Below are 24,534 nucleotides of genomic sequence, written 5' to 3'. Positions count from 1 at the left end.
TCCAAGGAGCATTATCTCTGTTTTGTCCCCGTTGAGTTTAAGATAAGAGCCAGACATCCAAGCAGCGACGGCTTCCAGGCATGCGTGTAAATCGTGATGAGAGTTCAGGGGGGGGGTCCAGTGCTACCACTAGCTGCGTGTCGTCCGCATAAGTGACAATCTTCACACCGAATTGGCGGACGACATCAGCTAGGGGCGTAGGTAGACATTAAAAAGGGTAGGGCTCAGGGAGGAGCCCTGAGGCACTCCACAGTTGAGGGGTCTACTGGCAGAGGTGAAATCCCTCTCAAAGACTTGGAAGGATCTGTCTGTGAGAAAAGACCTCATCCATTTGAGTGCTGTGCCTGACACTCCTATTTTGTCAAGACGATGGAGTAGGATATTATGATTGACAGTGTTGAAGGCGGCACTTAGGTCGAGTAGGACAATGGCCGTGGACCCGCCATCGTCCAAGATCCTTCTTGCCTCCTCCGTCACAGCAATCAACGCAGTCTCCGTACCATGACGGGGCCTGAAGCCTGTCTACTGAGGTTTCGCAGCCTGGACCAGCCTCATCTGAGCCTTTATATCCCTTTAATGAAGCCCTGACTGTTAACCTTGTGGACAGCAGTCTGACGCCTGGGGGAATATTCTAAGTTAAGGAATCTGCGGCTAGATATCTCTATCAGATGAAGGCAGCAGAACTCCGGATCCACATAGATGGTACAGAAATAAAGGAACTAATTTTGCCGTGCAGGGGTGGGGCTTATATGCGCCCGTCACTTCCAGGCAGAAAAAGGCTAATGCAGAGCTGCACAGCATCACTACAAAGAGCACAGGAGCACTGCTGTAAAATCTTCAGCATCCAGTCTTGCAGCCTGGGGAATATTCTGAAGATGAGGAATGTGTGGTTAGATGTATCCATCAGAAATCTACTGTTACGCCTGAAAAAAAGACTGCAACAGTGAATAGTCAAAATAGTATTATAAAAAGAAAATCTTACAGTCTGTTTAGCCAAAATGTCTATCCTAGATGGCAGAGGGGAAGAATATTTTATGTGACCTCCTCCTCCAGTTCTTTATCCCAATAACGACCCTCATGGACTCAATATGTCTTTTATAACATTTCCGATCTTCAACCTTGTATACTTAACATATTACGCCTATAAAATGCAGAACACACACTGATGAAACTCATTTGTGAAGGAGTGTAATCACAATTCAGCTTGTACTGCATTTTATTACCATTCACCTTATTGATTCTCGACAATACTTGCCTTCTGAAAAGTCAACACTGCTTTTTTAGATAAACAAATCTTCAAATTAGTGTTCAGTATTTTTTTCAGAATACTGTAAATGTTTCCACTTCCATGAATGGTGTAATACACTGAAGTTTGTTTTAAATGTGAACCTATATTGTTTTTAAGTAAATATTGAGCAAAAACAAATTACTATTTGTAAGTGTGGACTTGGCATTTGCTGTCCTTACATAAGATAAGTATATGAATCTAAATACTCGATTAAAGGGAAACACATACAATTGCCCACTTTATGTATTTGTCTATATGTCTCGAACAGATTAAATGTATAACTAGAACGTGTTGTCCTCCCGCAAACTGATCATAGCTCAAAGTCTTTTGGTCGCCTACTTCAGGCCTTTATAATGTCCGGGAAAGAGATCGTCAACTCTCTCATCATTAATTTATACAATGGTGCTCAGAGGGACGTCCAAATAAAATTTATGGAGTTTCTCTCAAAATTAATAAAGAAGGGCATGGGAGGGTCTTCTTCAGACAGGCGCTTGATTATTTTAGGTGACTTCAATTGTCATATATGCCCATATAGTGGAACCAGAGTCTGTGACCAAAGAGCCCCAAATGGAGAACACACCACCCACTTTGAACATTCAACCACGGGAACCCATTTGAACAACTTACTACATGAGTGGGACCTGGGTTTCTTTAATGATTTAACTTCTCCTCCGACTGACTTCCTACCCACATTCCATGGAAGGGGCTCGCTCACGATAATAGACTTTTTCCTCCTGTCTCACAGTCACCATGGAGACGCCTTAGAATTCAACAGAGAGGAGCTGGTTCTGAGTGATCACTACCCCATCAGTATTAAAATATACTCCCCCTCCTGTGGTACTAAGCCCAGGAGCAACCTGGAAAATCTTCATTCACATACCATTTCACTTTCATCTAGAAATGGATACACCATAAAATGGGCTAAAATCGACACCTCGAAGTTTGTTGAAAACTTGATCAAATCGGGTCCTGACCTCTTTCTGACTTGTTTGGAACTTCCACCTAATCCATCAGAAATTATTTCTGCCTTCGACCAAATCGCGTCATTAATTAGAAAAAATCTGACCCGTAATAATAACAACAAAAACAATGCTGTCAAGAATCAAGGTTGGTTTGATCATGAGTGCTCAAACACTCGCGACATCCTGAAGGCCAGCCTTAACAAAACTCCAAAAAACCAGATGGAAATCAGATCCGCCCGTGCCGCATACAAACGAGCAATTAAGAACAGGAAAAAGGTTCTAAAAAATGCGGCCTGGGAAGCCCTGTTGAAAGCCAGTACTTTAAGAGACAATACGGCATTCTGGAGGGAGGTGAATGCCCCCTTTTTCAATGATAGGACTACTGACTGTATAGAAATCGCTATCTCTGAAGATGTCTGGACAAACCATTTTACAGAGCTGTACAAACTAGATGACCGAATCGAACCAATGGAGAACAATGAATCGCTAACCAACAACCTAGAGTCGTTTCCACTCTCCATCTACTTCAATCACCTGGAAGTGGAAATGGCCATCGTTGAAAGCTCAAATGCCAAAGCGCCCGGCCCAGATGGAATCCCTATAGATCTATTCAAAGATAACATCCAATTATGGGCACCCATTCTTACCAACGTTCTTAATTCGTATGCCCAGAAAGGATTCCCCACAACATGGCAAGAAGCGATCATAATACCCATTTTTAAAAAAGGCGAAAGAACGGACCCAAAATGTTATAGACCCATTTCATTACTGGACTCCATGATGAAGGTGGCCGGGAGAGTCCTTTTGAATCAACTACAGACATGGGCACAGGAGAATAACATTTTATCTAAATTTCAATATGGGTTCGTTTCTGGTCTCGGGACAGTGGAACAATGTTTAAATCTAGCCCTGATCATTGACAAACATGTGCTGGCAAAAAGAGGCAACATTTACATGACCTTTGTGGACTTAAGCTCTGCTTTTGACTGTCTTAATCATAGCCTACTTTGGTCTACCCTCACTAACATGGGCGTTGACCCTAACATTTTATCTTTCATCAAAGAACTCTATCGAGGAGCTGGGGCCAAGATCCGTTATGGGAAGGATGGAGCTTGTACAAAAAAGTTCCCTATCAGAAAGGGGGTCAGGCAGGGCTGTATCCTTGCCCCCTTTCTTTTTAATCTATACATCAATAGCGTCGCCGACTGCCTGGCCAAATTAGATGTGGATTATCCTAAAATAAAAGGCCATGCAGTTCCCATTCTTTTATACGCGGACGACGCCGTGATTATGTCCAGGACCCAACTAGGCCTTCAAAAAGCGCTGACCGCTTTTTCTACTTTTATGGATATGAGAGGTCTTAAGATCAATGTAAGTAAAACCTTTACAATGTGTTGCAGTACCAAAAAGAACATTTCCTGCAATACGTACATTGATGCAAATAAGATCTGTCTCACAAAAACTTTCACCTATCTAGGTATACTTTTTAGCAGCACTGGCACCTGGAAAAATGCTGTACACACCCGAAACTTGGCTTTTATTAGACAAATTGGAGCCTTAAAGAAATTTGCGGCCAAACTAGGAGGGAAACCAGTTAAAATTCTGTTGGACATATTCGCTGCCAAATGTATCTCAACCGCAACATATGGAGCAGGTATCTGGGGCCTGGCGGATTGCGGTGAGATCCAAACCAGTGAGAACTCGTTTCTAAGATTTTTGCTGGCTGTCCCTCGATCAATCTCAACTACAGTCTGCCATAACGAGTTAGCACGAGTATATATTTCAGACATAATTAAAACTGCGCCTATCCTGCTATGGCACAAAATCTGGTGCTCGGAAAAAACGGTATTAAACCAGGACATAATCAAGGACTGTATGGCCTTAACCAACACAAGAAAGATACCTTGGCTCGTCTATGTACAGAAATTCTTAACCTCCCTGGATTTAGCTGATATGTATACTAACCCCACAACGTGTCAAAAGATTTCAAAAAAGGACCTCAAGGCTCGCTGCATAGGCTTGCTTTCAGATAGGCGTTCTTATCTCGAATGCAACAAAGCATCGATTGCCAATCACAACCTCCTATTGTACGATGACGGCATCCCATCTTACCTTTCCCCGCTCACCACTCCCTACACGAGAATGTTGTTGACAAGGATGAGGACGGATTGTTTCTTCCGCCTACTAACCTTTCCCACTGTGAACGACTGGTCACCTACCCCGGTGGTCTGTCCTTGTGACAATGTTTCCAAGCAGTCCAACATTCACGTTATCCTATTTTGCAAATTTTACGACTATGGTAGACGGAAATATCTTTTTCCGCTCCTCAAACACTGGGGCCTAAGACAGTGTCGACCAGCCTTACTTAAGCTATATATGCTCGAAGACGAACTTACAATCAATGCAGCTAGTAGCTTTTTGAAATATGCAGTAAGGTGTAGAGCATCCATGAACTAACTGTCTTCGCCCCCCATCAGCTAAACTTTGCACAATTTTGCACAAATCTAACTCCTTTTAACATGTTTTTAACAAGTAGTATGTCTTTTTGATTGTAGCTCATATTCATTTTTATGCTGTATCACATGTGCTTTTATGATTTTCTCTGAAAAAATCGAATAAAGCTTTATTGAATTGAATTGTATGGTAATACACCATAGCATGTATATATAATGATACATGGATGTCAGCAGAAACATAAATTTAGTCTAAAATTATACCGATAAGATGAAAACAGCACAATCAGATGATCATACTTTTAGACTGCAACTATCCGATGGCTAGTCATTTTGAACAAACAAACACTTGTGGAGTTATGTGCCATAGGAACAATATAATAGTAAACGCTGAGATGTTAAACAAATTAAGACAAAGGTCATCCTGCATGGTGGTAATATCTTTATCAGAGGAGATTACATAGGAGCCCTTATATCTCGTCCTGATGAATTCCAGGGACCTTCCAGGCCTACACGACAGAAACAGGTTGACAACACTGATGGGGATGGGGTACTAAACCCCCAGTTCCCCACGTTTTACTTTTAATATCAAGCAAACACCTAACAAATAAATTGCAGTTGGCGTTTGTATTGATTTTTAATCTCTCAATTTATCACAGGCGCCCATTTGGTTCTTAGAAGTGCCTCCCTGTCTTCAGGTGAATGCCCGCTCTCTACCAAACGCGGTTTCTAGAGAGCGAGGACTGCCGATGATGAAGCATGACACCTGGTGGTGTGTGAGGATAGACCTTCTAATCTTTTGAGATGCCTGGCACCCTACTTAATTAGGCCCAGGGGGCTGGGTTTCACATATAGAATCAGATATTTATTCAGGATAGCTTATTTTGTGTACACATGTTTAACTTGGAGGCCAGTTCACCAGCTTTTGGTAACACCTTATCTGGAAGAGACTATCTAGCAGTACCCTCCCAGCTTCTGCGAATCAGTCTTCTGACTTAAAAAGGTCTCCGTAGGCCCTTAATTTCTGCACACTATTCAATCAGTCTTCTGAAAGTTCTGTGCTTTCTGGCACGGAAAGAGTCACGTGCAGAAACTGATGTCTACACGCTGGGGTGGCGCCTATATAGGCACTGTGCATGTAACACAAAGTGGACGACGCCCACCTATCTGTGCACAAAGGTAATGCACAACAATGAAGTCCAGGAGCGCTTCGACTTCTTTGACCTCTTCTTATGGGGCTTACCTGAAGAAGTCCAGGAGAGCGAGGAGGACCGACGCACGGGCCAACGGGAGCAGTCTCAAGACCTCAAACGATGATGGGATCAGAAGTGACGCAGAGTCGCATGGCGAGCAGTCAGGAACTTTATGGCCGGCATGCGAATGGCCTTGTGGTTCATGGTTCTCCACTCCCTGGAGTCCTGGTCCCTCTCCAGGCACCACATACACACTTATGAATGGCTCCACAAGGCTGGAACAAGGTGCGTTTCTTTGGGAAAATCGAGAAAAAGACACTAGACGTTGACAAAACGTCAAAAGAAATCCGTCAGAAAGTGGCTGTGGGGAGCTTGATCCGAATTCGTACATATGGTGCAGAAAAGAAGAAACTGAGGTCAGAGTTCTGGAGTGGAGCCTAGAGGTATCGCATACGTCACTTCTAGCGCGGACGACTCCAAGCAGATACGAATGATGCAACCTACTGGAGTGCAAGGGGACTGCTAGAAAATGTCCGATTTAGTCTGACTCTAGAAGAATATTTTACAGTAAGGAATCTGCAGCAAGGTACTCCATGAGGAATATTCTACAGTAAGGAATCTGCAGCAGAGAGTCTCTATCAGTTTGGTATATTGTGTTTTTGGCTTAATAAGCTTTAGGAACAAGTATTGTGACATCCATGGAAACACGAGTAGGATCAATGTAATATTTGTGTCAGAGATAATTTGGCACACACAATAGGGATTGATGCTAGATGAATAAAAGTCAAATTAATAACCAATTCAGTTTTCACAACTGTGAAGATAAAGCAGTGGTACATAGAGGGAATTTTTGCAAACTTTAAACAAGTGACCACACACATTGCAAAATAGGCTCAATTATTCTATAAATCTTCTGATTAATATCACAGAAGCTTTAACTACATCGATCTTGCATTTTTCTTTTAGGGCATATGAACTGAAGCATACAAACTGTAAGATGATGAAATATAACAAGCCTATTTGGAGGCAAGAAAACAAGTTACTTACCTGTAACTTTGGTTCCCCAGTATTGGTAACTTTCATAGATTGGGGTGTGGTTGGACGCACAGCGTTTTGTGGGTAGTTACTAAATCTGTAAGGTGCTCCGGAGTATCACCCTCCGACAGGGGGTGTGTTTAAATGCTGAAGGCAGCACTGCTCAGAAATGAGGAGTGTCCCCCGGGCTCCTTTCTAGTCCTTATATAAAGGTTTCATCAAAATCCACGGTGAGAATCGAAAGTTTTTTCAATGCTTGTTTATTAATTCTTCAAGTCTTGTTGTGTTCACAAGGACATGGTAAATTCAAGAAAAGTTTTTTCAACAATCAGAATTGCACTCATATAAATCCCAATGCATTTCGGCATTACAAAGATGCCTTCTTCCAGGGGATAAATTTCTGTCAATGAAGAAAAGAGAAACAAAAGACGTATAAGAACGTGATTCTGGTAAAGTATATAGAAAGGTGGTAAACTGGGGATATCTAAAGCGGTGTATAAAAGTAGAGTGCCAAGTGAGAAAGGATCAGTTACGAAACCTAGGGTGAAAGTACTACTACCGAAAATGGCGGGAGCACCCGTGCATTACAGTATAGGATTAAAAAAGGTTGTGAAATAAAAGTTTAGATAGACAATGAAACATCAACCGTCAATAGCTAGTTTGCTTACCCTAGCGTGCACGGGAAAGTAGAATGTCTGTAACACGTTCGTTTGCCGGGTCCGAATAGTTAGTAAACCCCCGGAAACTTTTAAGGATAGGTGGTTGCTAGGTTACCCGTGACGTTAGTGTGACGGGACAAAAATAGTGGTCAAACAGAGAAATAGGACTACGTGGTAAAAAGCTAAACAGGGAAGAAAGAAAGAAAGCGGGTGGTAATAGTAGTAATTAGACAAAACGTGAGAGCTGGTACATGAGTTATCCAATGTGAGTCGTGAAATCACAATACGTGAACGGTGAGGAGTCAACTCGTAATCAAATGAAGATGTGATATGATCAGAAAATATGTGTATGTATGAAAAAAATAACGAAAATGCTAAATTGGTATACACAGAACTGTCCAACAAGTCGCATTTAGGAAAAAACAAGAGAAAATTTACAATGATAGTTCATAAGTAACACAAAAATTCCACTTGGTCATTAAGTCTATTGGGTTTCATGCTGGATAAAGTGAAAATCCAGTAATTCTCCCGTTTTAAGAGTTCGTTGTGATTGTCTTTACCTGGTTCCTTGGTGACGGTTAGAGGGCAGGAGGGTGGGCGCATGGGAATCTATGAAAGTTACCAATACTAGGGAACCAAAGTTACAGGTAAGTAACTTGTTTTCTTGCCCCAGTATTGGAACTTTCACAGATTCCCATGCTTTGTATCAGAATAGCTAGCAGTAAGCCATAAAAGCACATTTTGTTACATGAATATCATTACATGTCAACAGTTATCCTCATAGGAAACAAATCATAAAATATGTAACCATAGAAAGGAATACAATAACTGATACAAAATGTGCAATACAGGAAGGAGGGATTGTAGGGAAAGCTCACCTCTCATTGAAAAAGATTTCTCAGGACTGCTTGTCCTACCGCTGCATGCATCGTTCTTCATGGACGAATCCAAGCAGAAGTGCTTCGTGAAGGTGTGGGTACTGCTCCACGTAGCTGCTCTACAGATGTCCTTGATAGGGACTCCTGAGAATAGAGCCACCGATGATGCAACAGATCTCGTTGAATGAGCACAAACTCTTCTTTCAAGCGGTTTGCCCGCTTCTTGATGGCAAAACGGAATTGCATTAGAGATCCAACGTGAAATACTGTGCTTTGAAAGCGGAAATCCCTTCCGCGGGGCACTATAGGAGATAAAAAGCTGAGAAGACTTCCTGAATAGTTTTGTTCGTTCCAGATAGAATTTCAGACACCTTTGAACATCCAAAGAATGCAAAGACCTTTCCGCTGGTGTTGTAGGTCGTGGGAAAAAAGATTTTAAAATCACGGGCTCATTCAGATGGAATTCGGATGGGACCTTCGAGATGAATTTTGGATTCGTCCTTAGAATCAGAACATCCTTCTTGAACTGCAGAAAGGGTTCCACGATCGTGAGCGCTTGGAGCTCACTAATCCTCCTAGCCGATGTTAAGGCTAATAGAAGAGCCAGCTTCCATGACAGAAATTTAAGATCCGCCCTGTGAATGGGCTCAAACCGGGTTCTCATCAGATGAGCCAAAACCAAATTAAGCTGCCAGACTGGTGGCGGAGGCCGGACTGGAGGAAACGCCCTGAAAAGGCCCTTTAGGAATTGTTTGATAATCCTCGCAGACCAAAGTGAAGGATCTGAATACGTCCGCCTGAATCTATAGATGGCTGCAAGATGTACTTTGACAGAGGAATGAGCCAAACCTGATTTAGCCAGAGAAAGAATATATGGCAAAATCTGATGCGAAGCTGAAGTGTATGGATGAAGATTCTGCCTCTGACACCTTTTCCATTTCGCCCGGTAAGTCTTATTTGTACTTGGAGCTCGGGCCTGAGACAGAATATCCTTACACTCCTTAGTGAGGTTCAAATCCTGGAATTCTCTGTACTCAGGAGCCACGCTGTCAATTGGAGTGAGCTCGGATCTGGATGGAGCACTTGACCCCGAGACATTGTCAACAGGGGCGGAAAAGGCTGCAGGTGAATTGGTTGATCTTGAGAAAGCAGGAGCAGCTCCGTGTACCAGAACTGTCGGGGCCACGCTGGTGCAATTAAAATCATTTTGCAAGGTTCCGCTTTGAGTTGCCTGATCAGTCTCGGGATTAGGGGTATTGGAGGAAAGGCGTAGACAAATGCGCCGCACCAGGCTATCGAAAGCGCATTCCCCAACGACCCCAGATGGTGATATTTTGTTTTGTACTTCAGGGAGAAACCAAGTAGCCCTGATCCAGCCCTGTCTTCTGAGGACCGCCAAACCTGCTAGAGCTCTAAAAGCAGTTGTGGCGATATCCATGGCGCAGTCAATAATTTCTGCGGAAGATCGTCCCCCCTCATCCAAGATCTTCCTGGCATCCGCCTTCTCCGTGTCTGGTAATTGGTCCACAAATGGCGACATATCGCACAACATTTGGCGATCGTAACGACCTAAGATCGCCAGAGCATTGGAGGCACAAACTAGGAGACTAGACATTGATGAGAATCTTTTCCCCACATTATCCAAGCGTCTACCCTCTTTATCAGGTGGAGAGGCCAGAGGAGCTGAAGGATTCTTCGATTTCCTTTGTGCCGCGTGGGAGATTACGGAGTCCAGCTTCGGTTGTCCAACCAGGCAAGCGGGACTACCATCAGGGGCCCTGTACTTCTTCTTCAGCCGCAGTAGGACTGGGATGACGGTTGCTGGAGATTGCATGACTTTAACTCCCTCGGACCAAACATGGTCTATGATGGGAATAGAGCGAACGGATTTCTTGTATGGCTCTTTGAAATCGTAAAGAAAACAGTCCGATTGGGTCATCGGAACTGGCAGGCCAAACCTCTTTGAAGCTCTTTCCATGAGATTATGGAATCCACCGATGTCAACCGGTGGTGAATCTACAGGGTCCGGTGAAGGAGAAGGTGGATCCGGGATAATGTATTCGTCCCATTCCCTATCAGGGTCGGGGACTTCAGCCACATTCTGCCCATCATCTGAGGAATTATCATCATTGTCCCCATAGATTTGACTTGATGCCATACTCTGACGCAACTCAGTAGGTTCTTGTTCCCTTGGCTGAACCTCCGCTGCAGAGGAAGGAACCGATGGAGGAGGGGGCGTTTGGACATTACCAGGAGTTTGGGATGGAAATCTTTTCCTGTAGTCCATTAGCATTAACTGCAGGTCGGATATCAGAGAGGAGGGCATGACCACCATACCCTGTTGAGAATGTTCCTGAATTCTCTCTCTGGGAGGAGGTTGCCGCACCTCCTCATAGTCGTCATCTGAGCCCGAATCCTGGTATTTAACCCGGAGTTGTGACAGACTGTACGCATCCCCATATGGACCATCATCATCATCCTCCTCTTCTGAGGAATTCTTTTCTAGAAGCAAGGCAGGAGGAAGAGGTGTCACCCAGCGTGGAGACGTCATGTCCGGGGTTATTTGTCGTCTTCGGATTGAAATCCTGACTTTTTGTACCGTCGACGGGATCGTCGTCAAAGGGGAGATAAACATCGTTGACGGAGGAACCGTCGACGAGCTCGTCGTCATCAAAGCCGTCAACAACATTGCCATCGTCGTCGCCGTCTTCGTTCACACCACTGTCGGCGTCGTCATCGTCGAGGATATTAATCTCGTCGACGAAGAAGCCAAACCCTGTCCAGCCATCGACGTCGAAGCAGTCGTCGTCAATGCCGTCGTCGACGAGCCCGTCGACGAGGCAGAAATTGGCATTTGTTTAACTTTCGTTGTCGTACCTGCTGTTGTCACCGTCGACGAACGGGATTTCTTGTCAGTCTTCAACTCCTGAGGTAAGGATACAGGCTTTTTGAAACCTTTTGCTTTTCCAGTAGGCGGAGAGGTTACAGAAGGTTCTTGTAAACCCTTCTAAGAAGAAACCACCTCAGAAGTCAATCCCACTTTCTCCTTTACACCTCGGTGTGGAGATTTTAGGGGACTAGACCTACCAGGCCTATCAGAGGCCTTTTGAGAGGTTTTGGAAGGAGGTTCAATAGATGTTGAAGGGGAAGACCTACCACTCTTTTTTGATCTTCTTGAAGAGGAAGCTGAAGAAGAACCTTCACTATCGCTGGGAACAACCTCCTTTTTAGACTTCATCTTTTGGAGCCAGGATAGAAGTCTTCCTTCTATGTCCCTCAGAGTTTTAGTAGAGAAGGTCCTGCAGATTTTACAGTCAGTAGCCTTGTGATCCGGGTATAAGCAGTAAATGCAATCTGCCTGCTTGTCATCTACATACAGACGCTTTTTAGAGTAGGTAGCACAAGCCTTGAACAAGGCTTTCTTTTCTTTATCCGACATCTTGAAGAAAATAGGTTTTCTGAAGCTGTAGAAAGAAGAACTGAGCAGAGCTCAGAGGAGACTCCTTTAGCACAACGTGCGATAGAAAATCTGAGGCTCTCTCAGGAAGGTTCTAAGGGGTGAGGCTCTTTTGATTGGTTGTTGCAGAATTTTTGGTCTCTTTTACAAAAAGAGGTGGATAAGCTACAAAATGAGAAGGCCTAGGCCTAGTTTTCTCTTTTGTACTTACCTCTATGGTATATTTTATTTACAGAGGCTCCCATTCCGATGACGGGGGAATGATACAAAGCATGGGAATCAATGAAAGTTCCAATACTGGGGCAAGTGTATTTTACATTAAAAATAAAATAAATTGCTAGTTTCCATGATAAGGATGAAACTGACATTATGTTTTTGTGAACTTATTTAATGTGATAGAAAAATATTAATGAATATGTATTTTGAGGCTCAATTAAATAATATAATCCATAATTAGATTTTTAAATAAGTGCCCTTTAAAAGACAAACTTTTGAGGAACATAAGGGGCATGACTCAAATTAAAAATGAATTACTACAAGTTCATACTACTACTGCTACTTTACTAGTAATTCATCTTTCCCTATTGCAAGAAGATGGTTGATGTCCAGAAAAGGGAACCATAGAAAAATGTCAAAAAACGAAAGAGGTGCATTTTCTATAGTGTGATTGGCAGCTTCTGCCAGGAGGTACCTTTCACGCAGCGCTACTGAGGGTCAAGAAGACTGCAGTTAAGTTCTGATGAGTCGAGGCCAGCTGAATTCCAACACCACCTTTTCTCAATCTCCCTCTGGACTATTTGTATGGACGTTACTTGCGTTGTTATCAAATCTGCAATGTCCATGGCCCTTTGCAAAACTGACAGGACTATTCTATTAGCAGAACAGTCATTTATTCAATCTCAAACCTCTCTGCAAAAGCATGAAAAGGTTCAGGTTTGAAGTCTCACCACTTAGTGACAGAAACGGGAAATAAATCAATGTCACATTTGCCCATTAACTGTTAAGACCTTTACAGAGTCCCTCTAGTGGCACTAGAATCTTTTTTAGAATCAATATGAGGAAAATATCTACTATTTAGTATCACCAGGTGTCACCTAAAACAAGCTTAGAGCAATGAAATCCCTTAGGTTTGCATCGAGGATATTCTTTGCTAAGCTAATCAGCCTCTCTGCGGCAAAAACTCTGCCAGCCAACCAGGCAAAGTTCATGCCTTCTCTGAGCTATGGCTAGTGGGCATTTTGTAATTAACTTTGTGGCTGCCTTGAACTGGCTCAGGTTCATGTGTTTTAGGACTATTTTTGTGTTATCTTCAAGCAGAGATTCAGTGTTAAGTTAATTTAATGTTATTAATTGCTGCACAAGGCACAGGTCATACCAGAGACCTCCTGAAAACATCTACAATACAAAAAAATGGCAACAGAATCTAGGGTCTCTACTAAATACTGGAAGTCCTATAAAAAGGTGGTTCTCCAGAATTTGAAATGGTCTTTAGCCTGCGATCAAAACCTCTCTGTAAATACATGTAAAGAAGCAAATATGATCACCTCTCACATTATGTGCTACCTAGTAGATCATAAATAGATTTCTGTCCGGCATACATTTCTCATGATAACCTTTTTTAGTTTCAATCTGTAGAGTTGAGACATTGGTCCTTTAATCCTGGCATGAGGTTGAAGTGAATCCTTCTCACAACTACTTTTTTTTATTTTCCTTCGGTCCACATTTAGAACTTAAGGGCAGTGACTTCACCATTAGGAGCATCACTGCCTATGGCTTAGAGGGAACAAATATGAAACTGTGAGCAAGACTGGAGAAATGTGTGCACATCACTGTACTACAGTTAAAATCATGTGACTAAGGGAGGTTGATTAATGGGCCTGCTGCACAAAGCATTTTTTACAATCAATCCTTCAATAGCGAACACCTTTAAACTCTTGGAAAAAAATCAATGATTTTAGTGATTGGTTCTGTGAATGTAATTTTTAAACACTTGGTTTCGATTTGACTGGCAATTAGTTCTTCATTGCACTGTGCTAACTTCTCCATCTTGCAGAGCTTTCTCTATGGAAGTGTTTTAAATAAAAACGTACACACATTGTAACTCACTTAAGAGCAGTCAATCAAGTAGGTCCACTGTGACTATTGAAATTTCGTGTACAGAGGACAGCAGACGTAGAATGCATACTTTGTTTTGCATAAATTGTACTGACTTTTTTTATCGTACTATTGACTTTTTTGTAATATTTTAAAGTAATCATACAAAAGACGACGTCATTCATACTAGCTAGCCTTTATTTTATCCTAAAAGCGTTTCACATAATAGCCCGATGGCTGGGAATGGGTAGCCCTAAGGTAATATTACCTTTAAGCACACTGACTGCTCCCTCTAGACTTCCACTTTTAACTAAAATTTCTGTAGCAACATTGACCACTTTGCATGGCGTTGCCTCGCTTCCTTCACCCACGAGTCCTTGCATTACTGTGAAATGTATTTGCATATCATGTAGCTTGTCAATAATCTTCTTTCCCTAGTATAGAAAAATAAAGAAGTTGGTTATTATGGACTTTAGCAATCAGGGAATGTGCATCCTTACCAGAAAGCCAATAATTACTTGCCTATAAAGTAAAATGGGACTGAACAATAGTGCCAAACGGTGTACCATCATTTAATGAAACATTTTCTTAAGTGTAACATTAGTTCTCCATCGCTGGTATATTCAATGAATTCATAAACATTACAATATCACTACACATGGGATACATCCTGAACACTTCTTGACAGAGAAATACATCATTCCAAACAGAAAATAAACATTTCTAAGCAAATACAACGTTTCTTTTTCATCTTTCAAGAAAATGAACACAATATATTGAAAGAATTCAGTAGAAAAACAAAATGGGTTTTAAAAACAGAGCTACGTTGCTGTTCAAGTCTCTCATTTTCCACTTACAATTGAGAAGGAATCAAAGGAAGTTTAACTCCCGTTTTTCTCCAAGCTCTTAAGGTTGTTACCTGACATTACTGCCCTCTTATGGTTGAAATCTATTGGCAATCAGCTCTAAATGGTGGCTTTTCCCTCTAGGGTTAAGCTTTCAGAGGAAGCAAGAGGGTCAAATGATTCCGGTCATGAGATTCCGCTGGTTACAAAGGGGCTAGTGGGCCACAGAATGGGGGGAGATCTTCCCTTAACACAGTCCTTGCTATCCTCCTCCCTTCCAAGAACACGGCTGCAACCTATCAAGGGCTTTGGCACCATTTTCCTTGAGAAGAGAATAGCCAGAAGAGAGTATTGGGAACCTAGTTCTGAGTAGACGTACCACTGGGAAGGACAGGCTTCTGAGAGCCTAGTGAATGGGCTGGAGCGACTGGTGACAATTCTGCTGGCTGTTCCCAGTGGAATGGAGTTGTGGGAGTCCAGTGGGCAATCGCAGCAGTGGCTGCTGCTTGCCCTTCTTCCTATTTCCTCTGTGTCTTGGGGGTGAGATGACAGGTGGTACACAATTACTCTACATGCGAGCAAAGGGTTTCCAGAAGAACTTTACATCTATTCATAGAAGACATCTGTACTGGACAAGACCCAAAGGCAATGCGGATCAGTTGTTACAAACTGCATGATGACCACGGCCTACAGCCGAAGCACAGAAGCATAAAGTATGTTTTACAAAGAAGAGGATGAAGAAGAAAACCAGCGCAACAATCCCCAAAAGACATGAAAGGAAGAAGGCTATGTTACATATACAATATATGCAATAGGAGTAGGTTCCAATCTACATTGTTTGGTGCAAAAATGTTAATGGAAAATGGTTCACCCACAGGTGGAGAGGTGTCTTGCCACATTATCAGCAAACAAGTGCTCAGTACCAGACAGCAAAACTCTGTATTAACAACTTTAGAATCAGTTTCCAATGCAGTCCACTCAGTGGTAGCAATACCAAAAAGTTGAAATTAAGTAAAGATCCATGATGCAAGAGTAACCTTTAATTTACAGTACTAAAAACCGCAAGAGTGCGGCATAAAGGATAGTATAGAAAACAAGACGACACATACTAAGTTAGCGTGGCCTGTCAGTATGCATGAATGTATGTATATGGTGTTCTATTGCACAAAATAAGCCAGAAATGCAGCAAAGCACTGAGCATGGTCAAAGACAAGCAAAAAGTAAAAGCATGATACGCGAGTTCACTAGGTTGTGGTCTGTTAATGCAACGTGATGTAGTGTTCGTTAAAGAGGTGAATCTTCAACTCATTCCTAAATTGGAGCAGGGTTGGGGCAGTACTAATTGATACATGGGGTTGGTCCTCATCCTGGGTGCATACATAGAAATCGTCGGCGGTGTTGTTTTTTTCTTGTTAACACTTGTTAGTATGCAGTTTGATGGTGGCTGGATGCAGGTGTGCCATGAACCCCCAGAGTTGTTCGCCTTGTCAGCAAGGTAAGCGGGGGTGCTGGTTGTGATGACTTAGTAAACGATGCCGCTGATTTTGAAAATGGTGTGCACCAGCAAGGGGAGCCAATGGCGCTTCATCAGGATTGGGGTGATGTGATCATTTTTCTTCAGGCCCTGAATGAGGCAGGCAGTGGCATGTAGGATGCCCATAAGCGGTGCAAGAGTGGACTACGGAAATCAATAGCGCACGGCGTTATCACCATCCAGATGCAAGCACAGGGTCTTGAACAACAGTTCTGAAGTTACTTTTTGGTTGAAGTAGTTTCACTTTCTGAAGAGAGAGCTGGCAACATGCAGACTTTGTGTTTAGGAAATGTGTTCCTTTAACCCCTTCGTCGCGGTGCGAATTTCACCACAGTGCCGGCTGGGAGGAGGGAAGGTGTGGGGGTGTGGGGTAGGGGCGCGCCGCTTCAGACGGCTCCAGGCAGTCATGAGTCACGGTAGGCGTGTTCTCCCGACGGCCTGGACCTAGTAATTCGCCCGCACAGGCGGGGAATCAATCGCGCGTGGGCAGAGCGGCAGAGGCATGACAACTCCAGGCTGTCATGAGCACACGACTACCTTGACGACGGCCTGGAGCCGTAATAAGCACCGAAGGGGTTAAAGATGATGTTGGTGTACAGGGCGAATCCAAGTGACTTGGTATTTGGTAAAAGTTCAAAGACATCAAGGTTTAGGTCATTGAGCCAGGAAAGTGACTCATAAGCGACCTGAGTGACCCAAGTGTCTGTGGATCCTGTGTAGGGCCACAGGTGGTTACGGTAACCCACGTGATGACACCACCTGGCTAAAAGAAGTTCTGGCCACATTTTTGTTCTCCTCCCCAATAATGGGAGTCCATAACATGTGCAAGGATATTTAATTTAGGAAGTCCGACTCAGTTGTAAAGTGAGGGATCCTGAAATGTTGCAAATTATGAACAGATGCAAATTATGAACAGCCTGCTTCTAACAGAAGAAGTATCGAACATAACTGATTTGGTGAGTATCAATGATGGATACAGTAGTAATAATAGTAGATTACCTCATCCTTCAAGGAAATTGCAGACCCACAACATTATGTAACTAACTAATTTGCCAAAACGAGATGGTTTTCAACCTTGTCACACCATGCTTTTGATCCACCAGATGAACGAGTTACTTACCTTCGGTAACAATGTATCTGGTAGAGGGGGTGGCGCCGCATGGCTCTGACCGGACGTCGTCCACGGACGCGACATCAGTGGAGCCATATATGCCCCTCCCGGCGCATTGATGATAGTTTTCATCTGAGAAACTTTTCTGCGCCACAACGCAGAGAAAAACTGTTAGAATATACGAACAGTGTGCGAAATTGATGAGAAGACATGGAATGGTGAAAAACAGCACCATTAAGGACAGTGCCAGGCACTGTATATTGAAAACTAGTAACGGGAAAGAGCAGAGCACCGTTCTGAAAAGCAACCCAGCAAAAGTGAAGGCCAACCACCCTTGGAGGGAAATGAAGATGTAAACGACAACATGGCAGCCAACAGAAAGTCTGCAACCTTAATGTACAACCGTGAAGGACAACAAGTCCGGAACACAGGAGCTAGGGCAATTGACCACAAGACGTAACCAGAAAGAGGAGTCGTATCCCGAATAAGAGACCTATAAAATGTGGCAGAGCCAATAAACATCAAACCAATGGAGCGCAGGGGTGGGAAAAAACATGTATAGATACCACACTGTACAACCCAGGGCGTAGGGTTGGAAAGGATACATGACACATGAGCATACCATCCAATAACGAGAATGGACGGAGTAGAACAATGAAAGCATAATGAAGCATTCAGTGTCGGAGTGAAGTGAAAACGTCACCCTGCAGAAGGGTCAAGCCACCCGGAGGGAGGCGAGCGTAGAAAGCCCAATTTGAAAAGGTTCTCGCAGAACAGAGAGGACGGGCGGGCGTTAAGGAATCTGCGGCTAGACTAGGTCTCTAACAAATACATCGTTACCGAAGGTAAGTAACTCGTTCATCTGATAGAGACGTCTAGCCGAAGATTCCTTAACTTAGAATAGATACCAAAGCCATACCCATAGAGGAGGCGGGTCTGCGACTGAACCCCAATTAGTTGCAGAGGCAACGTAGCCGTTAAGAAGGTGAAGACCAACGGAGGGGACCGCAAGCCAGCGCCGCCACACCAGACCATGAAGCTCAGAAAGAGCGGAAAACATTCAGAGACAAAGGCACCACAAGCAGTCAAAGGGCAGCATGAAAACTCCTATATATACACTGGGTGAGAGAAACGAAAACATATGCTAGATATGTCGGTGTGAAAGGGAAAGTTCATGACCTCGCAAGAAGTGTAACTGAACCCAGGGTCTGAGAGATCCGCAGGATCTGACGAGCTGACCGTAAATAAAACCCAGAGGGAAGACAACTGATATGATAGAGTCAACAAATACCGGTCCAGTATGTACAACAGTGGAAACAAGCACTGTGGAATCCTGTACCAACCAAATACGTGGGACAGTATTGGCAGGATGCCGATCCATGATCAGAAAGTGCCAGTAGCACCAGAAACTGAAGACATGCCTTTGGAGAGTCACTCCATTACCAGGCATATGAAAGGTCTGACAGCAACCAGCAGAAGCCCCAAAACGGAGTACAGTAAAAATGATAGCCAAGTGGTGTAGGAGAGTGGGGTCTGCAATCCTGTGGTCATCCCCGATTTTTGCTTTTTGCTTCACTGGTTTACGACTTTCCCTGGCTGTGGGCCTGCTAATCAGACCCACAGCCTAGATGTTCACTCTCTAAATTGACCCACATGTACCTTAGGTGCAGCATACCTTAGGTATCCGGGGCATAGGTGTACCCAGGGCCTACCAGGGGCTGCAGCATGTATTATGCCACCCCTGGCTGGCCACCCAAATCTGACACAACTGGCTGCACGACAGCTGGGGCAAGGTGGTGTAATCACCCTTTGCTTTAGATTTAGTATTCCTATATCTAACCCTAAAATGGACAAATAGATTTCTATCAGTCACTCCTATGGCAGGCCTTAACAATCCTGAAGGCAGAGTGCTTGGAATTATGTGAGATGGTGCTCTGGCATGAGCTGAGCCCGTTTGCAGCTTGTGGAACCAAGTCCTAATAGCTGTTCCATGATAACGCGTACCATATACTCTTAAGTGCCTTATAATCCTCGCGGTTATTTGCCAACTCTGGTATCGCTTTATCAAAACATGTCGAGTAAGGTGTCATACGAATTGGAATACTAACCCCTCGCCAATTCTGGCGACGGGGTTAGCATTCCACCCTTCTAGAGGGACACGACATGTATGTAACTGTGAACCCCGGTTAAAGTTAACTCGAGCCTCAGCATCACAAAATGGATGCTGCCACCACAGACACAAGTCTGACCTCCTGCTGCTGGGAGTCCTTCCAGCGAGGAGAGCTTGGACAAAGGGTTTCCTGTCAGGGGCGGTGCTAGCACCATCGCAGACAGGGTTTTGTGTATCCCAGGTAGGCAGGGCTGAGAGGAAGGTGACTGCAAGTGGCACCCCGGTGCTCACTGTGCGTATGCCGGCTCAAACCAGTTCCAGGGGCACACCAGCCCCCGAGCTGGGGAAAATCCGGACAAGGGAGAGGGGTGTAACCTCCCCCCTCCTGGTCCCACCCATGGGCAGGACCTAGTCGCGTGCCAGCCCCTTTTCTTAGAATAAAGGTAGGAGCGGGCCCCCATCCCAAATTAGATAATTCTGAATCTTGAACTACTTTCCACGAAAGGAACTCTTGACAATTTCTGAAGACTCTCCCTTGTGGCTAAGGAGTAGCCACCCTGCACCCGCAGTCACCACCTAAGCATTGCGGTTTTCTGCACGTCCATCCTCCGGATCAAGACTGACCAGCTCGACGAGACCCGGATTCCCTGGCATCTCTGACCTCTACCTGCATCATCAGCCCAGCTGAGATTCGTGGGGGTGACGAGACCTGAGGGACCGGCCATCTTCTAAACCAGCACGACGCTTAACCAGCACGACCACCGAGGGATCCTCGAGTGAGTGCACTGGGGTTTGAGAAGCCCCAACCCTGAGCAGCTCCAGCACCGAAGTCCAGCCCCCCAGCATCCACGAGATCTGCGTGGGGCCCTTCTGCTCTTTGCTGCCCACCGCGTTGTCCGGTCACTTGCCCGTTGGCTAGTGGCCCTCCTGACGACGTACCACGACGATTTCACCGCTAGTCTGGTTGCTCCAGACTGGCCCTTGCTCCCTTCCAAGAGAGGAGCACCCCGGACCCTCCTGGTCCACTCCAGACGCCATCTTGACTCCACCGTGTGGGCTTGCCTTTGCCAAGGCTTGTTGCTCCAATCCTGGTTCCAGCATCGCCAACAGCAGAGACCATCGTGGGACAGCTCCCACCTCCAGCCTGGTCACCGACAACGCCTCCTGGCCCGTGTGACTGCAGAGTCCAGCGTCGCCTACTCACCTGATCGAGGTGACTTCATCCGGTGCCATCCTGGTGCCCACACAATCACTGGCTAGTGATTAAGAACTGAGTCCCCTCTGCTTTCAGGTCGTCTCCATCACCGGTCCAGGCTTGGATCACACCGAACTTCTTCACTGGTCGCCTGCCAGCAACAACTTCTTTCAGGCTACATAGACTACAACGAGGATTCCCGACGTCTTTTGAACCCTATGCAGCCGCAGCCCCTGGGCTAGGAAACCCGAGCATTTCGGTGCTCCAACGCAGGTTCACTATCCAAGTGTCCAGATCCTTTTTCGTTTCAAGTCTACCTAGTCGGATTCGTCCGAAAACAGTAACTTTAGAAATACTAGCCTCCATAGACTTTATCCCGCATCCCGCGTGAGAGTGCACACTCTGCACCCGATCTCCCTAGGCCTCCTGCTCCTAACCTTAGGGTCCAGTAGTGTAGTCCTAGCGATCCTGAAGCCTCTGGATCTTGTTACTTACCTGCTAGTATTTCGCATTCCACTTTTTGTGTATATGGTTTTTCGTGCCCCTCGGGCATTTGTGTAATTTGTGCAACTTGAAGTATTTTCTTAAGAGTTTGGTATTGTGCTTAGCTCCCTGACTCATAAAGAGTTCAGGGTAGACTTGTTATAAATAAATATACTTTATTTTTCATAACAACTTGTGTGGTGTCCTTTCACTTGGTGTTCAAGGGGTATATGTGATGGTAAAACAGCTGGCTTAACACGTCCTCTAGAGTTTAGCCTAAAGACTGATTTTGTCCAAGCTACTAGGATAGCTGGTCTATAAGGTTGACTTACAACCAATCATCAATAAGGGTCGTTTGGTATGATACACAGTGATCACTAGAAGAGTGAGCACTATATATCAGGCCAACTTCTCACAAGTGGAAGACTGGACGAAACAGAAGCATACTGTGTGGACAGTTGAACCACAAGAAGTAGAACAAGAACCCTCGGTAGGCTTACATGACCAGCCCTGATGCGAGATACGCCACAAGAAGCAGGCTACCGTCAAAAAAGGTGCACCAGGGAAGACTGGGTCAATGACCACGGACACCGAATGAAGAAACGTTGACAGCACAATTTGGCTGTGTAACAGCACCGCTCAAAAATGAAGCGTCACACAAGAAGACTAGGGTACGCGAAAAGTACAAACAGTCATGAGGGAGCAGAAGAGGGCAGAACAATGTCCAGACCGGTAAGCTACAGCAGCCCCTTGTCAGGGAGGAGCAACGGTTCCCCGCAAGGCAGAGAAGGAGACGGAGCTAGATGGGGCAGCCGGAAACATTCAGGAACAACCGAATGTTCTAGGAGTCTAAGGAGAACACTCGCCTTGAGAGTAGGGACAGCAGGAACCCAAGCAGAAGTGTTTAAACCACCTGTGCGGAAAGCAGCAGGGATTGTGTAAAAAACTCCTGTTGGGAAAGTGCCCAGAAAACGAGGGCACAAGGCAATGTACAGTAGAGAGGTACAAGGCAGAGCCGCCACCTTTAAAAACAAACCCACTAAGGGCTGAAGTACGAACAACTGTTATCCAAATCCCTAAAGGGGAGGGGAGAACAAGAACCACAGCAGTGGAAAAAACAACGCAAACACCCGATGTTAGCAATTATAAGAGTGCATTTCCAGGTTACGCCCACACTAAGAAGCGTGCCACACAGTGGTTGTATCCTGGCGCACAAGGAGGACAGGGGTTCAGAGGTGAGCACAGCGCCTGAACGGAACAGAACGAGGGCCCTACGGATAATGACTGGCAAACGAAAAGCAGCCATCAAGGGTAAGAGGATCATAGTGACACAAACCTCTGTGAATACAGGCGAGGCGGAAGCCATATGGTAGGAATGCCACACCGAGGCGTAGAAGTACTACTGACAACTAGACGCAACTACACAGATAGTGCCATAGAGCGATGCTAACGTTAGGATCGTAGAACAGCAGAAAAAGAGGCCCACAGCAAGATTGTGGCGAAAAACTCCATAGGAGCTTTCCAAGGCTAAGGCAGCCACGCAATAGCCTATAATCACCCCACATAGGTCCTCTTGTGCAAAGCACACATTCAGAGGACTGAAAGGGAGACAGAACCAGCCGTCCGGCTGTACTGAATAAACACTGAGATGGCGGAACAACCGCCTACACCATCCGGGTCCCATGCAAAGAACCCAGGACACATTTAAAAGTAAATTAACAAGGCAAAATTGCCGATACAGAGGAAAAAACACTTTAAGGTAGAAAGTCATGACGCAAAAGTCATGGCAACCCAGACATGAGGCAGAAGACCGCTGAATCTGCGTGGCTGTCATACAGGTCCACGTTCATTGAAAGTAGATCTCTAAGAGCATCCCGAACATTGACCGGGAAATGACTGTTGCGCAGCCAAGCATGGCAGCGTAAAGCCACAGACCGAGTAAGAGCTCATACCACCGAGTCAGTGGCGTCAAGGGAAGAGCGGGGGAATTGTGCCATTTCCCTGCCATCATGCAGAAGGCGGATCAAGACCACCCGCAGGCCTTCTGGAAGCGAAGGAAGCAGGTCCTCAACCAAGTCCCAAAGGGCAGAAGATGCGCGTGCAAACACACAAGCCGTATTCAATGCGCGGAAGCCAGCACTGGCAGAGGTGAAAAGCTGGCGACCACAATCGTCTAACCACCTAGATTCCCTGGTGGGTGGCAACAGAGCGGATCATTTGGGGTAGGACAGTGTTGACGAACTATGGCCCGATCAAAAGAAAGGGTCACCAGAGGAAGGCCTCGCCCATATGCCCAGCATAATGTCAAACAAAGATGCCCCAAGGGGCAGCAAAGGCTCTACTTCAACTGGCTCCAGATGGAAAAGATCCAACAAGGGATCAGAAGGCAGAGAAACCACACAGGGCTGAAAAGGAACAATAGCTGCTGCCCTGTGAATAGCCTGTGCGTAGGCAGCACTAGCCTCAGTTGCCATCCGTTAAGGCGACAATAAACCATCAGTAGGAGATGGCTGAAGACTAACCCGTCCACTAGACAGCAAAAGTGGAGGAGCCAGAGGCTGATCCGGAGACCACGCCACACAAGGTACCTGCACCTTGGGCTGAGACGACCTCAGATGAGGGGAGTCCAGTGGAGTGTCAACCTGTGGCATTAGAGAAGGCGTAGGCGCCACAACCGCCGTCGACCGACGCAGCGTGGGTTTCCCATCAACGTCTGAGGAGTCGGGTGGGACATCAATCTCCTGAAAAAGAGTGGACGTTGGCACCGGCGTCTACCGACGTCGAGTCGGAATGTCTGTACCTCAATGACCTCCAAAGGAGACTCTGGCTGGGCGTCGGCCGATGTCGCCCCCACTGCAACATGTGGGGACCAGGGCGTCTAGCCCGGCGCTGCCTTCGATGTCGGAAGCCCCTCAGGGCTATGCGGAGACTGAGGGAATAGCTCCTGGACTTACGCTTGTGTTTACTCGGGACCGAAAGTCGTCTGCGGGAATGACCTCTGGAGAGGGCTTTTATCCAGAGAGGGAGAGCAGCGACGCGAATGTGCAGGACAGGACAGCCGTGCGGCCAGCAATTTTATAGGACGCTCCCATAAGGACTTCAGTTTCAACCGCTGACAATCAAAGCACTCATTGGAGTCGTGGTGCACCCTGAGGCACCACGTACAGATGGTGTGCCGGTCCGTCAACGACATCTGACGTGCACAGGACTCACACGCCTTAAAGCGCGAAGGCATTG

General features: G+C 45.4%; 1 protein-coding gene across 1 annotated transcript in view; it reads right to left on the bottom strand.

Moving 5' to 3' along the window:
* Positions 1–24,534, bottom strand: part of TOPAZ1 (testis and ovary specific TOPAZ 1) — a 1,918,280-nt gene that overhangs the window by 342,728 nt on the left and 1,551,018 nt on the right. The window contains exon 16 of the mRNA XM_086942092.1: positions 14,288–14,453. Within this exon, the coding sequence (XP_086798218.1) occupies positions 14,288–14,453 (166 nt within the window). The remainder of the gene's footprint in view (positions 1–14,287; positions 14,454–24,534) is intronic.

The sequence above is a fragment of the Lissotriton vulgaris genome, chromosome 10, assembly GCF_964263255.1.
Source record: "Lissotriton vulgaris chromosome 10, aLisVul1.2, whole genome shotgun sequence".
Taxonomy (NCBI): domain Eukaryota; kingdom Metazoa; phylum Chordata; class Amphibia; order Caudata; family Salamandridae; genus Lissotriton; species Lissotriton vulgaris.
This window is presented reverse-complemented; position numbering and strand designations above follow the sequence as displayed.